Consider the following 21358-nt stretch of genomic DNA (forward strand, 5'->3'; position numbering starts at 1 on the left):
ACATAGAGTAGCAACCTGTGGGGATATTTAACCTTTTTTTTTTCTGTTGCCAAGGTTGGAGTGCAGTGGCGAGATCTTGTCTCACCGCAACCTCTGCCTCCCGGGTTCAAGCAATTCTTGTGCCTGGGTCTCCTGAGTAGCTGGGATTACAGGCACGTGCCGCCATGCCCAACTGATTTTTGTGTTTTTAGTAGAGATAGGGTTTCACAACGTTGGCCAGGCTGGTCTCGAACGCCTGACCTCAGGTGATTCACCCACCTCCGCCTCCCAAAGTGCCCAGCCAGTATTTAACTCTGAAGCTATCTGCTTAGGAACTAAAGGAAAAGCAGTTTTTTGCATGACTCAGCTTTTCGCTTAATTCTTTTTCTTTTACCGTAGTGAGCTGGGGTCCCAAATTGTTCTTTCACAAAACAGGACAGACAAGGGGAAGTGAAAAGAGGGAGGAGGAGGGGGTTATGGGAAAAGCAGGAGGAAGCTGCCAGAGAAGGAAGCTTGGCCAGATTCCACCTCTCTTCTGCGAGCTCCAGTGGCCTGGGGCCAGGGGGTGGGTCCTGGCTGGGGGTGTAACCAGCCCCGGGGCCCCATTGGCTGCCCCGAGGTGCTGAGGGAATAAAACCCAAAACCAGGGCAGCCCCTGGGACTGTTCAGAAGACTGTGGACCTCTCTCTGTAAGCTATCTACTCAGTCCATCCCTCCCTCCCTAGCTGTCTTGGCTCTGTGTGCTGCTCAGACCCATCGCCTTTGCCAGGTAAGTGGCCCCATCCTGTTTCATCTCAGGACTGGAGTGTCCCAGCCTAGCCTGTGGTTTCCCAGGGGAAGAAGGAGACACAGAAAGAGTCCATTGAGGCTGGGCACGGTGGCTGATGCCTGTAATCCCAGCACTTTGGAAGGCTGAGGCAGGAAGTCTGAGAGCAGGCTGAGGCCACGTAGTGAGACCCTCATCTCTAAAATATATATATATATATATGTATATATATTTGAGATGGAGTCTCACTCTGTCACTCAGGCTGGAGTGCAGTGGCACAATCTCGACTCACTGCAACCTCTGCCTACCTGGTTCAAGTGATTCTCCTGCCTCAGTCTCCCTAGTAGGTGTGACTACAGGTGTATGTCACCACACCCAGCTAATCTTTGTATTTTTAGCAGAGACAGAGTTTCATCATGCCCAGGCTGATCTTGAACTCCTGACCTAAAAAAAAAAAATTTTTTTTTTTAATTAATAGACTTTGGTGATGCATCCCTGTAGTCCCAAGTACTGGGGAGGCTGAGTTGGGAGGATTGCTTGTGCCCAGGAGGTCAAGGCTGCAGCGAGCAATGATTGTATTCCTGCATTCCAGCCTGGGTGCAAGACCCTGTCTCAAATTTGTAAAAAAAGAGAGAGTTAGGCATAAACGCTGCCTGCGTTCGTGTCCAGTTCCGTGCCTCAGCTTCCACTTCTGTAGAATGGGGATGAGCGTAGAGCCTTACTCCTAAGGTGGTGCTGAGGGTGAAAGGATGACCTGCAGTTAAGGTGCCCAGCCCAGATTTCATGAACGTTCATATCGACTGAGCACTTACTGTGAACCAGGTGAGAGGGGAGGTGGCTTCCGACTAAGTCGAGTGGCAGACAGCAGCTCAGGGCACCCTCCCTCCTCCTCGCCAGGCACAACCTCTTCTGAAGTCTTGCGATCCTTGGGGCAGGGTGGGACTGGCAGGCTGGATGTGGTTAATGGATGCTCACTTTACGGAGAGCCACGGCAGGGAAGGGGCTGCCTGCAGGGGGAGCCCTGGCCTTTTACCTGAAGGCGTCCCATTTGCGCCACCTGGGACAGATGGAGGGAGATTCGCCTCAAACCCGCCTGAAAAGGGTCTCCGTCACCGGCTCCTCCCACCCCCGCCCTGGGTGTCCCTGAGGGCAGGCCTTGGTGACTAACACCGGCTTCAATGTCAAGTCAGTCAGAACTGAGTGTGGTGGCTCACGCTTGTAATACCAGAACTTTGGGAGGCCAAGGTGGGCAGATCACTTGAAGTCAGGAGTTCGAGACCAGCCTGGCCAACATGGTGAAACCCTGTCTCCGCTAAAAATGCAAAAATCAGCCAGGCATGGTGGTGCACGTCTGTGATCCCAGCTACTTGGGAGGCTGAGGCAGGAGAATCGCTTGAACTCAGAGTGCGGAGGTTGCAGCGACAGAAGGAGATTATAAATACATACGTACATACATACACACCGGGCCACTGCCCTCCAGCCTGGGCAACAGAGGGAGATTCTCAAACAATCAATCAATCCAGGGATGCCATTGTTTGGGGATTAACCTCCAGGAGCTGAGAGTTTATTCCCATTTAGGGACATCCTATTTTGAAGTGTGCCCCAGTCTCTGACTTTTATTCAAGAGATCCAGCGGGGAGAGGGCATCCGTTCAAGTTCCCCCTCCCAAGCCCTGAATGTCAGTTAATTCAGACAGACAAGGGGTGCTCTATTTGGGGAATGCTAAGGCTGGTGGGGCAGTTGGGATCCCCACTCCTCACTCTCCTTCTGACCGAGGGATGTCTGGCTCATTCTGGGAGCGGGGATGGATGTCCAAGCTAGGAGTGCCCAGGACAGGGTGGCATTGGAGATGGGTTGCAGGCTAGCCACTCTTTCCTGGCCTTCTGGGATGGTAGAGGGAGGGGGAACCAGAGAGCCCCTCAGCCAACACCTGCTGATCTCTTCTGGCCTGGTCCAAGTTGAGGAGAACCAAATCCACCCTAAGACTCTTGGGGTGGGAGGGGGAGACGGAAAGGCTGAGTGGGCGGACGTGGCTATGGCTAGACCCAGGGCCACCTCAACCACTTCATCCCCCACAGCCCATCCAGAAGCGGAAGACTGAGCCACACACATGGGTCAAAGACAGAGCCTGGGACCTGGAGCCAACTGCCCGAGTTCAAATCCTGCCTCCTTGCCTCACTCACCCTGTGACTTTGGGCAAATTATGTTAGTATTTTGCTTCCTGTTCCAGTGTAGCAAACTACCCAAAAATGTGAAAAAACAGCAAGCCAGGCGTCATGGCTCATGTTTCTAATCCCAGCACTTTGGGAGGCTGAGGCAGGTGGATCACAGGGTCAGGAGTTTGAGACCAGCCTGGCCAACATGGTGAAAACCCGTCTCTGCTAAAAATACAAAAATTAGTCAGGCATGGTGGCACATGCCTGTGATTCCAGCTCCTTGGCTGAGGCAGAATTACTTGAACCCGGGAGGCGGAGGTTGTGGTGAACTGAGATCTCGCCACTGCACTCCAGCCTGAGTGATGGACTGAGATTCCATCTCAAAAAAAAACCCCCAAAAGACAGCAAGCCGGGCATTGTGGCTCACGGCTGTAATCCCAGCACTTTGGGAGGCTGAGGTGGGCAGATTGCTTGAGGCCAGGAGTTGGAGACAAGCCTGGCCAACATAGCAAGACCCCATCTCTGCCAGAATAGATAAATAAATAAAATTTAAAAGCTAAGTGATTAGTCAATGCTATAACAATTACGACAAAATTAGTAATTATGAAAGAGCTTTTCCTAACTGAATATTGGGCTTCCCAAAAGTTAGTGTTTTTTTAAATTTATGTATTTAAGTAAGTAATATAGGCACATAGTAAAACACTCAAACAGCGCCAAAGAGAGTGCTATGAACCCGAGGGCAGCTCTCCCGAGACCCCACCCTGGCCATTCTGTCATGCATGTTTTCTGAGATGCTCTGTATACATGGAAGCATGTAGACTGAAAAAAAAAAGAAAGGAAAGGAAAAGAAAATAAATGAAATACAAATTAAAATTTTTTTAAAAATAAGAAAAACATGTAGACTATATGTGTGTGTGTGTGGATGGATTGTGTGTGTGTGTGTGGATGGATTGTGTGTGTGTGTTTGGATGGATTGTGTGTGTGTGTGTGTGTGTGTATGAATTATGTGTGTGTTTGGATGGATTGTGTGTGTGGATGGATTATGTGTGTGGATGGATTGTGTGTGTGTGTGTGTATGGATTGTGTGTGTATGTGTGTCCCTGCATTTTTTGCATAGACTATTTCTTCTCTCTCTCTCTTTTTTTTTTTTTTTTTTTTTTGAGACAGAATCTCACTCTGCTGCCCAGGCTGGAGTGCCGTGGTGTGATCTCGGCTCACTGCAACCTCTATCTCCCCGGTTCAAGCGATGCTCCTGCCTCAGCCTCCCCAGTAGCTGGGATTACAGGCACGTGCCACCACGCCTGGCTAATTTTTGTATTTTGTACAGATGGGATTTCAACATGTCGGCCAGGCTGGTCTCAAACTCCTGATCTTATGATCTGCCAGGCTCGGGCTTCCAAAGTGCTGGTATTACAGGTGTGAGCCACCACACCTGGCTGTTGTTTTTTTGTTTTGTTTTGTTTTGTTTGTTTGTTTGTTTTTTGAGGCAGAGTCTAGCTCTGTCACCCAGGCTGGGTGCAGTGGTGCAATCTCAGCTTACTGCAACCTCCACCTCCTGGGTTCAAGTGACTCTCCTGCCTCAGCCTCCTGAGTAGCTGGGACTACAGGTGTGTGCCACCATGCTCAGCTAATTTTGTTGTTGTTGTTGTATTTTTATTAGAGATGGGGTTTTGCCACATTGGCCAGGCTGGTCCTGAACTCCTGACCGTGGACGATCAGCCTGCCTTGACCTCCCAAAGGTCCCGTCCCCATTTTACAGATGGCAGGGCTTAGGCTGAGGTGTGATTGCCTGTCTGATGTCACATGGCGAGCAAGTGGCCCAGTTGTGATTAGAGGCCAGGTCTCCAGGATGCTGTTTCATCTAAGCCCTTGCCTGGCTTGCTGGGAAGTGAGGGAAGGGGTCCCTCTGGCAGGGCCGGCACCAGGGCTAACTCTCCTGACCCTCTGGGTTTCCTTCCTCTCTCCCAGCAATGATGTCCAGGGAGCCCTTGCATGTGAAGACCCCCATCCGTGACAGCATGGCCCTGTCCAAAGTGGCCGGCACCAGCGTCTACCTCAAGATGGACAGTGCCCAGCCCTCCGGCTCCTTCAAGATCCGGGGCATCGGGCATTTCTGCAAGAGGGTACGGGACTGGCTCAGAATCATGTGGGCAGGGGTGGCAGGTCCTCCTTCCTTGACAGGGCAGGGCCAGTGCTATGTGAAATTAAAGGTGTTGGGCCGGGCGCGGTGGCTCACACCTGTAATCCCAGCACTTTGGGAGGCCGAGGTGGGCAGGTCATGAGGTCAAGAAATCAAGAGCATCCTACTAACATGGTGAAACCCCATCTCTACTAAAAATACAAAAAAATTAGCTGGGCATGCTGGCAGGTGCCTGTAGTCCCAGCTATCTGGGAGGCTGAGGCAGGAGAATCACTTGAATCCAGGAGGCAGAGGTTGCAGTGAGCCAAGATCATGCCACTGCACCCCAGCCTGGGTGACAGAGTGAGATTCTGTCTCAAAAAGAAAGAAATTAAAGGTGTTGCAGGATAAGCCTGCTGACTCCCTGCAAGGGCTGAGCGTCCACCATTTGGGCTTCCTCTGGTTGCGGGATGCCCCTCCAGGAGGGTCCCTGGGGACTGACCCCAGACGCATCAGTCGCCTGTTCTCCTCCACCCTTTCCTGAGCCAGTCTCTTTGGAGGCGGGAGGTGCAGTCTCAGAAAAGGGGAGAATGAGTTCCGAGTGAAGGAAACGTCAGTGTCCGTGGAGTCCTGGCAGCTATTCCAGGTGGGCAGGAAGAGCACGGGCAATGACGGGGACGTGGGCCTGAGCGCCTCTCCTGTTGTCTCCACAGTGGGCCAAGCAAGGCTGCGCACATTTTGTCTGCTCCTCGGGTAAGTGACCTGCTTCCCCGTCCTGTCCTCTGCTGTGTGTCCTGGGGTCAGGCGCTCCGCTTCTCTGAGCACTGGATTTCCCAGCAATGAGCCATTGGAAACACGGGCAGCAGCCAATCTGGAATTCCAGGGGGAGGCCAGCAGTCGCACAGGGTGGAGAGGTGAGGGGGACAGCTGGAGTCCCCAGTAGAGGGTGAGCAGTCCCGCCTGGGCTCCTAGATGCTCCTGCACTGACATGCTCTCCACCCCGACCCTGGCAGCCGGCAACGCAGGCATGGCGGCTGCATATGCGGCCAGGCAACTGGGCATCCCTGCCACCATCGTCGTGCCCAGCACCACACCTGCCCTCACCATTGAGCGCCTCAAGAATGAAGGTGCCACAGTCAAGGTGGTGGGTGAGGTGAGTGCCGACCCAGAGCAGGGGTGAGAGAGGGCACCCAGTGGCTGGACAGGGTCCCCTTGTGCCTCACCCCCTCCCATCTCCCCTGTGGCCTTGCAGTTACTGGATGAAGCCTTTGAGCTGGCCAAGGCCCTGGCGAAGAACAACCCCGGCTGGGTCTACATTCCCCCCTTTGACGACCCCCTCATCTGGTATGTGGAGTTCGAGGTCACTTGGCGGGGGTGGCAGCCACCGCCCTATATTGCTGGGCAGGCATTGCTGTGATGCACATCATCACGTCCTCATGCACAGCAGCTGCACACGCGTGCACACTCCACCAGGTAGAAGCACACAGAGGCCGGGCGCAGCGGCTCACGTCTGTAATCCCAGCACTTCAGGAGGCCGAGATGGGAGGATCACCTGAGGTTAGGAGTTTGAGACCAGTCTGGCCAATGTGGTGAAACCCCGTCTCTACTAAAAGTACAAAAGTTAGCCGGGCGTGGTGACACACGCCTGTAATCCCAGCTACTCGGGAGGCTGAGGCAGGAGTATCACTTGAACCTGAGGGGTGGAGGCTGCAGTGAGCTGAGATTGTGCCATTGCACTCCAGTCTGGGTGAGAGAGTGAGACTCCATCTCAAAAACAAAAAAGAAAGAAGAAACACACGTTACAGCCATGCGCAGCAGCAGGTGCACACGCCTGTGCACCAAATGCTCATTCTCCTGGCTGCACACGCAACACACCCAAGACTGAACACACAAGCACACAGATGCCCAAGTGTCAGCGGTGGGGTCCTCCTGGAAGCAGACCTGGGAACAAAGGTTGCAGGGAAAGTTTATTTGGGTGGCAATTCTGTGGGGGAGTGGGGAAGTCAAGCAGGGAAGGAAGGGGGCTTGCTTTTTCTTTTTTCTATCATCCAGTCCAAAATGTCAGGAAGGGGGCTTTCCAGGGCAGGCGGTCACTGTGGGTGGCTGGAGGTTAATCCCTTGGGGGACCCTGGGAGCCAGTGTAGAAGGTACACCGCAGTTTACCTGCCCCTGGAAGAGGGAGCGGGGGGGTTGTACGCCAACCCGTAGGCGTTGGTTGAGGGCTGCTCTCGGGGGCTGCCATCTCTGACTGTGTTTGCAGGTAGCTCAGATGGCCAGAGAAAGTCCTCAGGTAGAGGAAGCCAATATGGGGGGTGGGGAGGGGACTAACCCCAGGGCCATCCACTGGGGTGAGGCTGGTGCAAACCTGAGCTGGTGTCTCCAGGAAGCCCAGCCCTGACCTGCCACCCTGTCTCCCCACCCTCCAGGGAAGGCCACACTTCCATCATCAAAGAGCTGAAGGAGGCACTGAGGGCAAAGCCGGGGGCCATCGCACTGTCGGTGGGCGGCGGGGGCCTGCTGTGTGGAGTGGTCCAGGGGCTGCAGGAGGTGGGCTGGGGGGACGTGCCTGTCATCGCCATGGAGACCTTTGGCGCCCACAGCTTCCACGCCGCCACCACTGCAGGCAAGCTCGTCTCCCTGCCCAAGATCACCAGGTGAGCAGCTGGGGTGCCCCCCTCGGGTGTCCCCCTCGGGTGTCCAGCAAGCAGTGGGGAGTAGATCCTGATGTCAGCCTGTTTTACAGGTGAGGAAATGGAGGCTCTGATCACTTGCCCAGGGTCACGTCCAGTGAGTGGTATGGCTTGGACTCAACCGCAGGTCTGTGTGACTCCATCACGTCACACTTCCTCACATGAAAAGCCTCATACGAGGCTGGGCACAGTGACTTGTGCCTGTAATCCCAGCACTTTGGGTGGCTGAGGCAGGAGGACCACTTGCGGTCGGGAGTTCAAGACCAGTCTGGGCAACGTAGAGATACCCATCTCTACAAAAAAAGTTGTCTTTTTTTGTTGGTTGTTGTTTTCATTAACTGGGCATGGTAGCACACATCCATAGTCCCAGGTATTCAGGAGGCTAAGGTGGGAGGACTGCTTAAGCCCAGGAGGCAGAGGTTGCAGTAAGCCGTGATCACACCAGTGCACTCCAGCCTGAGTGACAGAGCAAGACCCTGTCTAGAGACAGAAAAAAAGAAAGAAAAAAAAAGGAAGGGAGGAAGGAAAGAGAGAGAAACCTTTCCGTTCAGGGCTGGGATACGAAGTCTTTAGGAGCAAGACTTGTGTTTACTCACCACTCTCTCCTCAGATCAGCCAGTGTCTTGCACACAATAGGGACTCAGGGGTGGGCTTCCTGGGAGGATGGTTGGTTGACAAAGTAATGAGGTATGTAAAACCTTGTCACAGAGGACTCAGTAAACAATTCCTATGAGGCCTTCCTTCCTTCCTTCCTTCTACCTTCCTTCTTCCCTCCCTCCCTCCTTTCCTTCTTTCTTCTTTCCTTCCTTTTTTCTATTTCCTTCCTTCTTTTCTTCCTTTGTTCGCTCTCTCTTCCTCTCCTTCCTTCTCTTTTTTCTTTCTTCTTTCTTTCTCTCTTTCCCTCCTTCCTTCCTCTTTCTTTCTTTTCTTTCTGATAGATAGTATTTAATTAGAAAGAAGTTTGGCCCCATTACACATAAGACCCAAATAACGATGGCTTACATGATATTGAACTTTACCATGAAAAGTCAGGGCCCTGGGTCCTTGAGTTTATTTCCCCATTATCCTTAGCACGTAGCCTTATGGTCCAAAATGGTTGCCTGAGTGCCAGCTATCACACCCACATTCCATCTGGCAGGCAGGGGGAAGCAAGGACAGAAGGCTATGCTCCAACCTTCAAAGACAGACACAACACTTCCTGAATTGAGTCACATGGCCACACCCAGCTGCAAGGGAGGCTGGGAAATGTCTTTACAGTAGGTGCCCATGTGTGCAGCTAGAAAAGACACCGGAGCAGACCACAGTCTCCGCTACAGATAGGGAAGACTGAGTCCAGCTAGGTAAGAACTTCTTCCGGATTCCTGAGCCTGGCATCTGGAGCTGCTGTGTCCCACACTATAGGGACTGAAGATGTCATGGCTGAGTGCCTACTGTTAACCACGTGCTGCTCAGGGCTCAGGTGGCCCAGGCCCTCAAGATACTCCTGGGGAAGGGAGAGGGGGCAGCTGAGCTGGGAATAGAGCCAGTGGTCGCCCCGGGAGGCTGGGGACAGCGTCAACACATTGGTTACCAGCGCAGGTCCTGGAGTTACACAGACCCTGCTTGCAGCCCCAGCCCCACCACTCCCTAGGTGTGTGACCTTGGGCAAGTGACCGTACACTCTCTGCCTCAGTTTCCCCTTCCCAAAATCAAACCAACTAACAGCAAAGTTCTCGTGCAAATTCAGTAATGCTTGTGAAGTGCCTGGCACCTAATGCTTTCTCAAGAAGTACTCAGGGTGCTCGTTACTATGAGGGAGAACCATTTGAGAATTCCACATAGGGCCGTGGGACTCAGTACTCTCCCAGGAGGACTCCTTGGAGGAGGTGGCCTTAATCCTGAGCCTTAAAGGTCAGCAGGATGTGGACGGGCAGAGTGGTGCTAAGCTTCGTGAGGGCTAACCAGGTAGAGGTTGCATCCAGAAGCAAAGGCAGGGAATCCTATCAGGGAAGAACAAGGGTCCTCTTAAGCATTTGCTCCTGACTTAGTGTTGAATGGAATATGATGCTCAGCTGAGGCAGGAGGATCACTTGAGCCCCGGAGTTCAAGATCAGCCTGGGTTCAGGCATGGTGGCTCCCGCCTATAATCCCAACACTTTGGAAGGCTGAGGTGGTTGGATCACCTGAGGTCAGGAGTTCGAGGCCAGCCTGGCCAACATGATGAAACCCCATCTCTACTAAAAACACAAAAATTAGCCAGGCATGGTGGTGGGCGCCTGTTGTCCCAGCTAATTGGGAGGCCAAGGTAGGAGAATCATTTGAATCCAGGAGGCGGAGATTGCAGTGAGCCAAGATCATGCCACTGCACTCCAGCCTGGACAACAGAGCGAGACTCCATCTCAAAAAAAAGAAAAAAAAAAAAAAAAGAAAGACCAGCCTGGGCAACATAGTGACACCTAGTCTCAAAAAAATTAAAAATAATTATAATAAATAATACACTAAATGATGCCAATTCAAACACTCTGCACCTTATTAGAAGACCCCACTTGGTTCGGGATCCCTGAGGCTTTTCGGTGCCTTACAGCTGTCCCTCTGCCCGCAGATGCACTGCGTTCTCTGTCTCACATCCATCTCCTTCTCTCCCTCCCTGCCCCCATCTCTCTCCTGTTCCCTCCCCTTCCTCTCCTGTGTTCCCACTTCTCCCAGTGTTGCCAAGGCCCTGGGCGTGAAGACTGTGGGGGCTCAAGCCCTGAAGCTGTTTCAGGAACACCCCATTTTCTCGGAAGTTATCTCAGACCAGGAGGCTGTCGCCGCCATTGAGAAGTTCGTGGGTATGTACCAAGCCCTCTCAGGACCTGACCTGCTGACTCAGGAGCTAAGTGGCTGTCCACTTGGTGTGCCATTGGGGATCCCACTCACCCCAAATTTTCTTCACAGTTCTGTCTTCCATCTCTGCCTAGAACTTTCCATTAATGGAATATAATACAATGCAGTGTAGAAATAGAAAAGCAAAAGCCACACATAATAGAAAAGTAAATAGCAAAGTAACCCTGATAACCATAGCAGCAGCAAACAATAAGTGAATTGTTTGCTGGGTAAAAACAGAAAACATGGGGCTCAGAGTTGGATTCATTCACAGGTGGGTCTGTAACTAGGCTGGACTCTTTCTGGGTTCAGTCTAGGACACGGATGGCAAAAAAAAAAAAAAAAGGAGAAAAAACATAGTAGCATTTGTGCTTCTGTACCTGCTGCACACTTGGCTAATCAGCCATGGAACTCTTGCTCAGATGATGCCTCAGAATCCTTCTTAACACAGTGCTCACACAACTACACTCATTCCATCAGCGTTAGCACTCATGATGAAACCTAGGCCCTGGCTCAGGGTTGGAAGGGCCAATCCAGGGTGATGACGAGATGTTTGGTCCAGGACCTGCGTCTGCAGTCAGGGCTGAGAGCTGATTGGCTCAGTATTCCCAAGCCTTGCCAATGGCCTGTCAGCTCCCTGTGCACCCTGGGAAACTCAGGCCACACCCCTACCAACCCCTTCTCTGGTAGATGATGAGAAGATCCTGGTGGAGCCCGCCTGTGGGGCAGCCCTGGCAGCCGTCTACAGCCACGTGGTCCAGAAGCTCCAACGGGAGGGGAAGCTCCCAGTCCCGCTGCCATCCCTCGTGGTCATCGTCTGTGGAGGCAGCAACATCAGCCTGGCCCAGCTGCGGATGCTCAAGGAACAGCTGGGCATGACAAATGGGTTGCTCAAGTGAGGACGGACCCCTTACCCATCTGTCCTCTCCTAGCCCAGGAGACCCCTGGAGGGGCTGGAGTTTTATCCAGTGTCTCGTTGTATGTTCGGTTGAGCGCCTGTGGCCAGGTGCAGGTCAACTTCTTGTTATCAGAAGCCCACTTTGCAGATGCCAAAGGTCAGCAGTCAGTGAGGCTGTGAATTGGGCCTTTTTGGTATCTGTGTGACTGCTCTGTGCCCATCCTTAGCCACCCTGCTGGCGTGGCAAATGCCCACAAGTAACACACCAGGTCCCCAGAGTGGGGTGGATGGGGGAGACCTCAATCACAGCAGGGGGATTCCTCGAAGCCGTGACCCAGCCCCAGAACTTGTTCCCAGGGAAGGTGAACAGAGCCACGGTCCAGGGTTGAGGAATCATCTCAGCCCTCCCCCCAGGAAGCCCACTCCTGACCCTTCCCAATTTTTCTAATGTACAAACTTTTTCATTGGAAAAAGAAAAATACATATTTATGAAACAAAGATCCTGTACGTTTTCTCATCATCAGTTGTCTTCCTTCCTCCTTTCCTTCCACCCCAAGTCTGCTCTCAGCCCCAGCTCTCAACTGGGGCCCCAGAGTGAGGCCAGAGCCTGACTCCAGCTGGTCTTGTGTGCCAGGACCGGGGCATCCCTGTACCACAGGGAGCAGGTGGCTCAACAAGAAGGACTTGGGGTGGGACAAAGGCTGCCTCCGCTGAAGGCAGAAGCAGCTGGGGAGGCCAACCTCATTCTGATATGAAGTCCTTCCTGATAAGTCGGAATTATTTCACCACAGGCCCACTGGAAGCAAAGAAGTGAGGGCCACTCTCCTGAGGGTGTGTGAGCTGACAATGGACATCCATCTCTGGGAGAGGGAAGGGGTGGGTGGACTTGAAGTCAATGTCATGCAAACCCTTCTCAAACATGGAACCCTCTCTTCCAACCAAAGCATACACTGGAGCCCATATCATAGATCAGAGAGGAATTACTGGGGCTGGCTCCAGAGCATGAAGGGGACCCCGCCCTCAGGGCACTTTTTGGAAGACCCCAAGTTCAAACTGAAGTTTAAGAATCACTTGGGGCTGGGTACAGTGGCTCATGCCTGTAATCCCAGCACTTTGGGAGGCCGAGGTAGGAGGATCACTTGAGCCCAGGAGTTCAAGACCAGCCTAGGTGGCACAGTGGGACTCTGTCTCTACAAAAAGGAAAAATAAGATAAAACCACAAGTCAATTCCCAGGTAACAGGGGTTGTGAAGCTACAGGGAGGAGAAAAAGCGAACCCAACCCCAGACCCCAACTTTGCTTTATTCTCTCCGCGCATTTACCAGCACTGACACGCCGCAGATTTCATTTACTGTATTTACTATCTCCCCAATGTAAACTTCACAAGAGCAGGGACGCTTCTGTCCCTTTTGTTATAAGGTATCCCCAGGACCTCATAACAGTGCCTGGCATGTACTAGGGGTTCAATAAGTGTTTGCTAATGAAGAGGTGCTGAGTGCATGAGGCCCCGCATGGGCTGCATCACATCCCCCAGGGAAATGTTGCTCACACCATTACCCCATTTCACAGATGAGGTAATCGAAGCTCAGAGAGGGTGAGTCCATAGCTAGCTAGCAAGAAGTGGAGACGGAATTCAAAGCCAGGCCTCTGACTCCAGGGCTGTGTGCTTTCCTCTCTCCAAGCACATAACACTGGGAGAATCTTGTCTCCAAGGCAGGCTGCACGAGATCAGGCAGGGAGCGAGCCTTTTTTGTACTGGTCTGTATAACACAGTATGGCTTAGGAAGGTCCTGGTGGTCAACACGGCTCCCAAACAGGACCAGAACATAGGTGCTCAATAAACATCCGGATGAATGGCTGGATATGAATGGATGGACGGCTGATGGATAGCAAGTAGATAAATATGGATGAATGGGGGGATGGATATGAAATGCACGGATACGTGTGTGGATAGATGGGTAGATGGGTGATAAATGAATAGATAGGTGGATGGATGGGTGGGTGGGCAGATAAATGGGTAGATGGATGGATGGATGGATGAGTGGGTGGATGGATGGGTAGATGGGTGATAAATGGATAGGTAGGTGGATGGATGAGTGAATGGGTAGATGGGTAGAAGCATGGAAAATGAACAGATGGAAATGGTTGGATGGATGGATGAATGGTTGGATGGGCAGGTGGGTGAGTGGGTAGATGGATGGATGGGTAGATGGGTGATAAATGGATAGGTAGGTGGATGGATGAGTGAATGGGTGGATAGGTAGATGGATGGAAAATGATCACACGGAAATGGTTGGATAGATGAATGAATGGTTGGATAGATGGTTGGACGGGTGATTGCATGGATGGATGGGTAGATGGGTGACAAATGGGTAGGTGGACGGGTGGGTAGGTGAGTGGGTAGATGAATGGGTGGGTGGGTGGATGGATGGATAGGCGGCTGGATGGGAGGGTGGATGAATGAGTGGGTGGATGGGTGATAAATGGATAGCTAACAACTTCCTAAGCCATACTGTGGTGTACAGACCAACACAAAAAAGGCTCCTTCCCTGTCTGATCTCATAGGTGGATGGATGAGTGAATGGCTGGATGGATGAGTAAATGGGTGGGCAGATAAGTGGATGGAAAATGAACAGATGAGACCAGGCATGGTGGCTCACACCTGTAATCCCAGCACTTTGGGAGGCCAAGACAGCAGATCACCTGAGATCAGGAGTTCGAGACCACTCTGACCAACATGGTGAAACTCTGTCTCTACTAAAAATACAAAATTAGCCGGGCGTGGTGGCGCATGCCTGTAATACCAGCTACTCAGGAGGCTGAGGCAAGAGAATTGCTTGAACCCTGGAGGCAGAGGTTGCTGTAAGCCACGCTCACACCACTGCACCACAGCCTGGGCAACAAGAGCAAAACTCCCTCTCGAAAAAAGAAAAGAAAAAGAAAATTGACAGATGGAGATGGCTGAATGGTTGGCTGGATGGATGGGTGGATGAGTGGGTGGAAGGGTGATGAATGAATAGGTAGGTGGATGGATGGATGGAAGATGGAGGGGCGGGTGGGAGGCTGTGCAGATGGATAATGGGTGAGTATGTTGGCAGACAAGCGAAGGGACAGAAGGACAGACAGAGGGCTGCACAGGAGGCTAGGTAGGGGATGGCACAGAATCCAAACCTGAGAGGCGAAAAGCGCTGACCCCACCTTTCGTGCCACCCCAAGAAGCGCAGCACGGTCCACAGCCACTCTTGTTTAACGGTGGCACAGACTGCAGTCTGGTTCCTCCATCAGGGCACTATGGACACAGCCCCAAGGTGAGGGGCAGGCCTGGGGTGGGGTGGGGGCCTGAGGCAGAAGGGTGGGGGCTGACCCTCTGCCTGCCCTGGAGAGAGGAGGACATTCAGGACCCTCCAGCCACAGATGGCCAGAAACTTTGGTGTGTGTTTGTTTTCAAGTTTCTGTCCTCAAGGAAGCTGCCCAGAAAGGGAAACGAGGGGACTGCTTCCTGAGGGAGCAGAGGGGCCGGAGCTGGGAGGAACAGTGCCAGCCGGAGATAACGTCCAGGTCCTGGGGCTGAAACTCACCAATTCCAGAGCCACCCGTGGGAATGCAGCTGGGAGGCGGGGGCTGGAACAGTCTCTTCCCACCCCATGGGAGCCCCAGAACCTGACCCCAGGACTTTCCCAAGCCCTCAGGAAGGAGCAGCAGGAGGAAGGGGCCCCAGAGGTGGGAATGAGATCAAGAGAGCAGCAGCAGGAGACAGAAACAGAGAGCAGGAGATGGCAGGGAGCGGGCAGAGGAGACGCGGCAGCACCCACTCACCTCGGGGGAGAGAGGGGTCACTTCTGAGCCTCATCAGGTTCATGCTCCACCCTAGGAGGAGATAACTCAGACCCCAGATCAGGGAATAAAGCCCCCAGAAGGTGCTGGGTTTGGAGGTCCGGCGGCCTTGGGCTGGGGATGGCCCTGCTGAAGGTCAGCAGGGGCAAAAGCAGCAGAGCAGGGACAGAGCCTCAGTCCCATGAGACCTTAACGGGCGCAAACTTCCAGAGGTCCGGCTGGCCCATGTGTAGCAGGCTGCTGAAGGGCGAGGTGCTCCACTGGAACGGGGGCACCTGGTCCCACGTGGGACCGCTGGCCGCCAGCAGGCTCAGGATCTTGGCTAGTGACATGCTGGTCACCTGGGGGCAGGTAAGAGCCAAAGCTGAGCAGGGGCCCTAGCCTGCCCCAATCCAGGGACCCGGCCTCCCACCCTGACCTTGACCCCAGAGCTCAATTCTGAACTGTCACTTTTTTTTTTTTTTGAGACTCTGTTCTGTCACCCAGGCTGGAATGCAGTGGCATGATCTCGGTTCACTGCAACCTCCGCCTCTCCGGTTCAAGAAATTCTCATGCCTCAGCCTCCTGAGTACAGGTGCCCGCCACCACATCTGGTTAATTTTTTTTATTAGTAGTAGGGTTTCACCATGTTGGCCAGGCTGGTCTCGAACTCCTGACCTCAAGTGATCTGCCTCCTTGGGCCTCCCAAAGTGCTGGGACTACAAGTGTGAGCCACTGCACCCGGTCCATACTGTCACCTTTACTGTGACCCCAACCACAGCCCGATTCTGACTGTGATTCCTGCCCGACCATCATCGGCTTTGCCCCAACCTGTCCCCTCCCCCAGGCTGGTGATGGTGACTACCCCCACCCACAGCCCTCAGGCCCCACCCTCCAGGCCCTAGGGAGGAGGCGGCACCTTCACATCTATGCCCCCATGGGAGCGCTGGCGCAGGGCCTGGAAAGGGTAGGAGCCATTGGCTGGGTTGAGGTCAGAGCGGGCCGAGATAGCGTTCTCCCCATTGGGCTGGGGGTTGCAGGCTTTGCACAGTGACAGGGGGTCATGGAGGAAGTCATTGTACCTGGATGGGGGAAGGAGGGAACAACAGTCATGCCAGGAAGGAGAGGCTAAGATAGAGGCCAAAACCCTCACGGGCAGCCCCGTAAGAGCCGCCAGCCTTCAACTTGTCCTGCCCCTCCCACCCCAGGTTGCCCCCGCCAGTTCCTCTGCCTGAGGTCCCGACGCCTTTCACCTAAGTCACGCAGCCTTCATTATTCAGCTCTCTGCTCAGGCACCTATCCTCAGGGAAGGCCTCCATGCCGCCGCCCCAGCCAGGTGAGGCACCCGTTTGTCCCTAGACAGCCTCTCTTGGTGCCGTCTTTACACATCGACATCAGTGCAAGCCCTTGATGGATTTCTGCACCGCCCAGGAGACGGGACAGTGGGGCACAGGTTTTCTACCTGTTGCTCCTGGTACCAAGCACAGTGCCCAGCACTAGAGGTCACTCAACAGATGTCCAGCACCCTCCCGTTAACTACAAGGACAGTAACAGGACCCAAGTGGAGCATGGCCCCTGAGCAGCTGCACTGGCGTTCAGCATTTGACCACCCGCTGCTGGCCCTCTGGGGCTGGCGGCAACATTTGAATGAGTTGGTACAAAAAACGCACAGAAAATTCTGTGTGCCTACGGCCTCCCTCTCCCCAGCGCACTGCCCAACCGGCACCCACCTCATCAGCCGGACCATGGATTCTATGTCATGCACCAGTGACTGGTTCCGCCGGAAGATCTGGGCCCGGGGGCTCCCATCATAAGAAAACCAGTCCCCATACTGGGCCACTAGGGCCTGCAGCCCACTGGCGTTGAACACAGTCTCGAAGGACCTGCCAGGGACAAGGATGGTCACCCATGACCCCCACTAGCCTCACTCAGCCAAGGCTGTGGCCAGGGAGGGGAGGGGAAGTCACACCAGGACATTATCCCTTACAACTATGACATTTGGGAAGGGCACAGGGGCTCAGGCCTGGAATCTAGCACTTTGGGAGGCCGAGGCGGGCAGATCACCTGTGGTCAGAAGTTCAAGACCAGTCTGGCCAACATGGTGAAACCCCATCTCCACTAAACATACAAAAATCAGCTGGGAGCAGTGGTGCACATCTGTAATACCAGCTACTCGGGAGGCTGAAGCAAGAGAATCACTTGAACCCAGAAGGTAGAGGTTGCGGTGAGCTGAGATCACACCACTGCACTCCAATCTCAGCAACAGAGTGAGACTCTGTCTCAAAAAAAAAAAAAAAATTAGCTGGGCATGGTGGTGCGTGCCTGTAATCCCAACTACTCGGGAGGCTGAGGCACAAGAATCGCTTGAACCTAGGAGGAGAAGGTTGCAGTGAGCTGAGATCGTGCCACTGTACTCCAGCCAGGGTGACAGAGTGAGACTCCATCTCAAAAAAACAAACAAAAAAAATTACTCCGACATTCAGGATAACAATAATGTTTTTCATTTGTGCTGGGAATGGCTTGGTGGGGTGGCCAAGCTTGGACTCTGGGGCCCAAAAGTCATGGCTTCAAATCCTGCCTTCAGTCTGGGTGTGGTGGCTCACGCCTGTAATCCCAGCACTTTGAGAGGCCAAGGCAGGTAGATCACTTGAGGTTAGGAGTTTGAGACCAGCCTGGCCAACATGGTGAAACCCTGTCTCTACTGAAAATAGAAAATTAGCCAAAGGTGGTAGCGGGTGCCTGTAATCCCAGCTACTCAGGAAGCTGAGGCAGGAGCATCACTTGAGCCCAGGAGCAGAGGCTGCAGTGAGCTGAGACTGTGCCACTGTACTCCAGCCTGGATAACAGGGCGAGACTGTCTCAAAACAAAAAACTAAAAACAAATCCTGCCTTCACTATTCACCAACAGGGAAGGTTGGGAAAGTGAGGAACTTTCTCAGGGCCTCAGTATCATCATCTGTGAGATGGGAGCAGGAACTCTAGTGACCACATGTGGCCATTGCAAGACTCAAATGAGAAAATGCAGGTAAAGAGAGTGAGCCTCAGGAGGTGATGGCTGCACAGCCCAGTAAGATAGATCCAGCCAGAGACCCTGGCAGGGGTCAGGCCCTGAGCCTGGCCACCCCACACCACCCTGCTCTGGGCGTCAGAACCAGAGCTCACATTGCTGCTGACCTGATCCACGCAACTACACTGCCAAGCTGTCTGGGCTCCCCTGGCCAGAAAAGTGGGTAGGCTGGGCTCCTTCGTTCTGTGGGTTTAAAAATAACACCTAGGAAGGAGCTGGGCAGGGGATGAAGCGGACACGGAGGGTGACAGGGAGCGGGGTGAGAAGGCACGCACGGTATATTGTAGCTGGCCCAGTAGGTCTTCTGGTAGAGTTCTGAGGTCTTGTCAGCCACCACCACCATGCCGCTGAGACCGAGAAGAGAGATGGGTGGAGGTGATCAGAAAAGGGGCTCCCATGGGCACTGCCCTGCTTGGGGAACCCCGATGGCTCCCCATTGCCTGGGGAATGGATTAAGTCTTGAACTTCAGTGCCCTCCAGCCACACCTTCCTGAGAGCATTCCCTTCCTGCACGGCGCCAGCACAGCTCCAGGCCTTCACCCTGGCAGTCCTCTCTGCCCTTAGCCCCACCTCTTCCCTCCCAGGGTACGCACGGGATCTGCTCCAGGATGGTGAGCACCCGGCTCCCGGGGCTGGGCGCGCCTGGGACGAATGCCTTGTAGTCCACGATCATCCACTGGTTGTTATACCTGCCAGGCACAGGGAGGGAGGACTGAACAGAGCTGGGGCCACCTCCCCAGCTTCCCCGACCCTGAAGTGTCCCACAAAGCTAGGAATCAAGGAAAGTGGGCCTGGGGGTGTCCAGCCATTCAACTGACACCCTGACGCTGCAGCATGACCAGGTGTCCACAAACTCCTCTCTCATCATGCTGCTTGACTGTTCCAGAATATTCTATGGCTCCCTAGGTCAGCTCCTCTGCTGGATGCTGTAAGACCAGCACTGCCCAGTTCCAGTGCCTCCGGCTCACAGGCCCTGCTACCCACCCACGTCCACCTCCTCAAACAGCCCTCCCCACTGTCCCCTCAAGAGTCCTCAGGTTCCAAGTGCTCTTCCTGTACTGCCACCAAGGCACCCCTTCCTGGGCTGAGAAGCCTGCAGGGGAGAGGCAAATCCTTTCCTTCCCTAGCCTCAGTTTCCCCATGTATAAAGCAGAGGAGGGCGTGGGGTGTGTGACCCAGTGCCACATCTGATCTCCCAGGGTCTGAGTGTTAAAGCGGAGGTTGATCTATCTTTTGGTGCAGGGGAAGCCACAGGGCCAGAAGCTCACTCACGTGCCGCTGTTGAACCTCTTGAAGATGTCTGCCCAGGTGGCCCCATCCGAGGCCAGGCGGTTGGCCACAATGTTGCGTACCCACTCCAGCACACAGCCCCTGGGCTGCACGTACTTCCACAGGGCTGGGTTCTTGTTGCCAATGGTGGTCTCCAGTGTTACCTGTGGGAAGGTCAAGGGGGGTGCTGCACAGCCTAGGCATGCTGCCACCAAGTAGTCGTACTTCATCAGTCACGGCTCATAAATTAAATGGTTTTGTTTTGTTTTGTTTTGAGACAGAGTCTCACTCTGTTGCCCAACTGGAGTGAAGTGGTGTAATCTCGGCTCACTGCAACCTCCGCCTCCCAGGTTCAAGCTATTCTCGTGCCTCAGCCTTCCTAGTAGCTGGGATTACAGGCACGTGCCACCACGCCTGGCTAATTTTTGTATTTTTAGTAAAGACGGGGTTTCACCATGTTGGCTAGGCCAGTCTCGAGCTCCTGACCTTAAGTGATCCGTCCACCTCGGCCATCCAAAGTGCTGAGATTACAGGCGTTAAATACTTAATCTGCCAGGCGTGGTGGCTCATGTCTGTAATCCCAGCACTTTGGGAGGCCAAAGCGGTGGATAACCTGAGGTCAGGAGTTCCAGACTCCTTATCTCCTGCCTCTAGCAGCCCCCGGCTCTACTGTTGCCATTTTCATGTCCATGAGTACCCAAGCCTGCATGACAGCGTGAGACTCTATCTCTGGCCAACATGGTGAAACCCCATCTCTACTAAAAATACAAAAATTAGCTGGGCATGGTGGCACATGCTTGTAATCCCAGCTACTGGGGAGGCTGAGGCAGGAGAATCACTTGAACCTAGGAGGCAGAGGTTGCAGCGAGCCCAGATCAAGCCACTGCACTCCAGCCTGGGTAACGGAGGGAGATTCCATCTCAAAAAAATAAATAAATAAAAATAAAAACTCATGTCCAGTTGAGGCACATGTTCCTTACTCGTTTCTTGGACAAGCACGGAGTGGGATTTGGTATCATGCATCTAGCTTTGCCCTGGGGAACGGCCCCTGAGAAGCCAAAAGAGCTGCTCCCATGAACCCACTCCCTCACCAAGCTGGGCAACCTCCCATTCCCACCCCTTTCCCACAGTTCTGCAGGAAAGGTTGCATGGCTTGAGGCTGTCAGCCCGGCAGACTCAGCGGTCAGAGGCCTAGGAGGGCTTACAACAGGAGAGACCCTCGGTCTCCCTCCAGTCCTGGAGCAGGCAGGATGCCCACTGCTGCCTCCAATTGCCTCCTCCCCCTTCTCCATCTCCTGGAACGCTTGGCTGTCTTCAGCATATTTGAAAAGTAAAGCCTTGTTCTTGTGAGTTAAAAACAAAACAAAACAAAACTCATGCAATCCCAGCTATTCAGAGGCTGAGACACAAGAATCACTTGAACCCAGGAGGCAGATGTTGCAGTGAGCTGAGATCGCGCCACTGCCCTCCAACCTGGGCAACAGAGTGAGACCCTGTCTCAAAAAAAAAGAAGCTGAATAAAGCTAAAAGATGGCCGTATCCATAAATGTGATTTTTTTCTATATATTTATTTATGTATTTATTTATTTTTAAGACAGAGTCTTGCTTTGTCACCCAGGCTGGAGTGCAGTGGTGCGATCTCTGCTCACTGCAACCTCCTCCTCCCAAGTTCAAGTGATTCTCCTGCCTCAGCCTCCCAAGTATCTGGGATTACAGATGCACGCCACCACGCCCAGCTAATTTTTTTTTTTTTTTTTT

The 21358-nt window shown here is 53.4% G+C and overlaps 2 protein-coding genes across 4 annotated transcripts in view; one reads left to right on the top strand and one right to left on the bottom strand.

Annotated features, from left to right (window-relative positions):
• Positions 1–648: 648 nt before the first annotated feature.
• SDS (serine dehydratase) lies at positions 649–11972 on the top strand. Of its 3 annotated transcripts, XM_064379782.1 has the most exons (9): positions 649–748; positions 4069–4186; positions 4870–5024; positions 5734–5773; positions 6034–6173; positions 6273–6364; positions 7447–7674; positions 10396–10520; positions 11245–11972. In XM_064379782.1, exons 3-9 carry the CDS (start codon positions 4872–4874, stop codon positions 11451–11453), a joined length of 987 nt encoding a protein of 328 aa, XP_064235852.1. In that variant the 5' UTR covers positions 649–748; positions 4069–4186; positions 4870–4871; the 3' UTR covers positions 11454–11972. The 3 variants fall into 3 exon arrangements, with proteins under 3 accessions (XP_064235852.1, XP_064235851.1, XP_064235853.1); XM_064379781.1 differs by lacking the exon at positions 4069–4186; XM_064379783.1 differs by lacking the exons at positions 649–748; positions 4069–4186 and adding an exon at positions 998–2950.
• Positions 11973–12788: 816 nt separating this feature from the next.
• PLBD2 (phospholipase B domain containing 2) overlaps positions 12789–21358 on the bottom strand; it is a 33402-nt gene continuing 24832 nt past the window's right edge. The window contains exons 7-12 of the mRNA XM_012469021.3: positions 19604–19764; positions 18925–19020; positions 18607–18678; positions 16995–17147; positions 16184–16346; positions 12789–15626 (exon numbers count right to left, since the gene is read on the bottom strand). Coding sequence (XP_012324444.3) covers positions 15459–15626; positions 16184–16346; positions 16995–17147; positions 18607–18678; positions 18925–19020; positions 19604–19764 — 813 coding nt within the window. The 3' untranslated portion in view covers positions 12789–15458. The remainder of the gene's footprint in view (positions 15627–16183; positions 16347–16994; positions 17148–18606; positions 18679–18924; positions 19021–19603; positions 19765–21358) is intronic.

Source organism: Aotus nancymaae, unplaced genomic scaffold, assembly GCF_030222135.1.
Source record: "Aotus nancymaae isolate 86718 unplaced genomic scaffold, 86718_ANA_hifiasm-v0.15.2.pri h1tg000021l, whole genome shotgun sequence".
NCBI classification, from domain to species: domain Eukaryota; kingdom Metazoa; phylum Chordata; class Mammalia; order Primates; family Aotidae; genus Aotus; species Aotus nancymaae.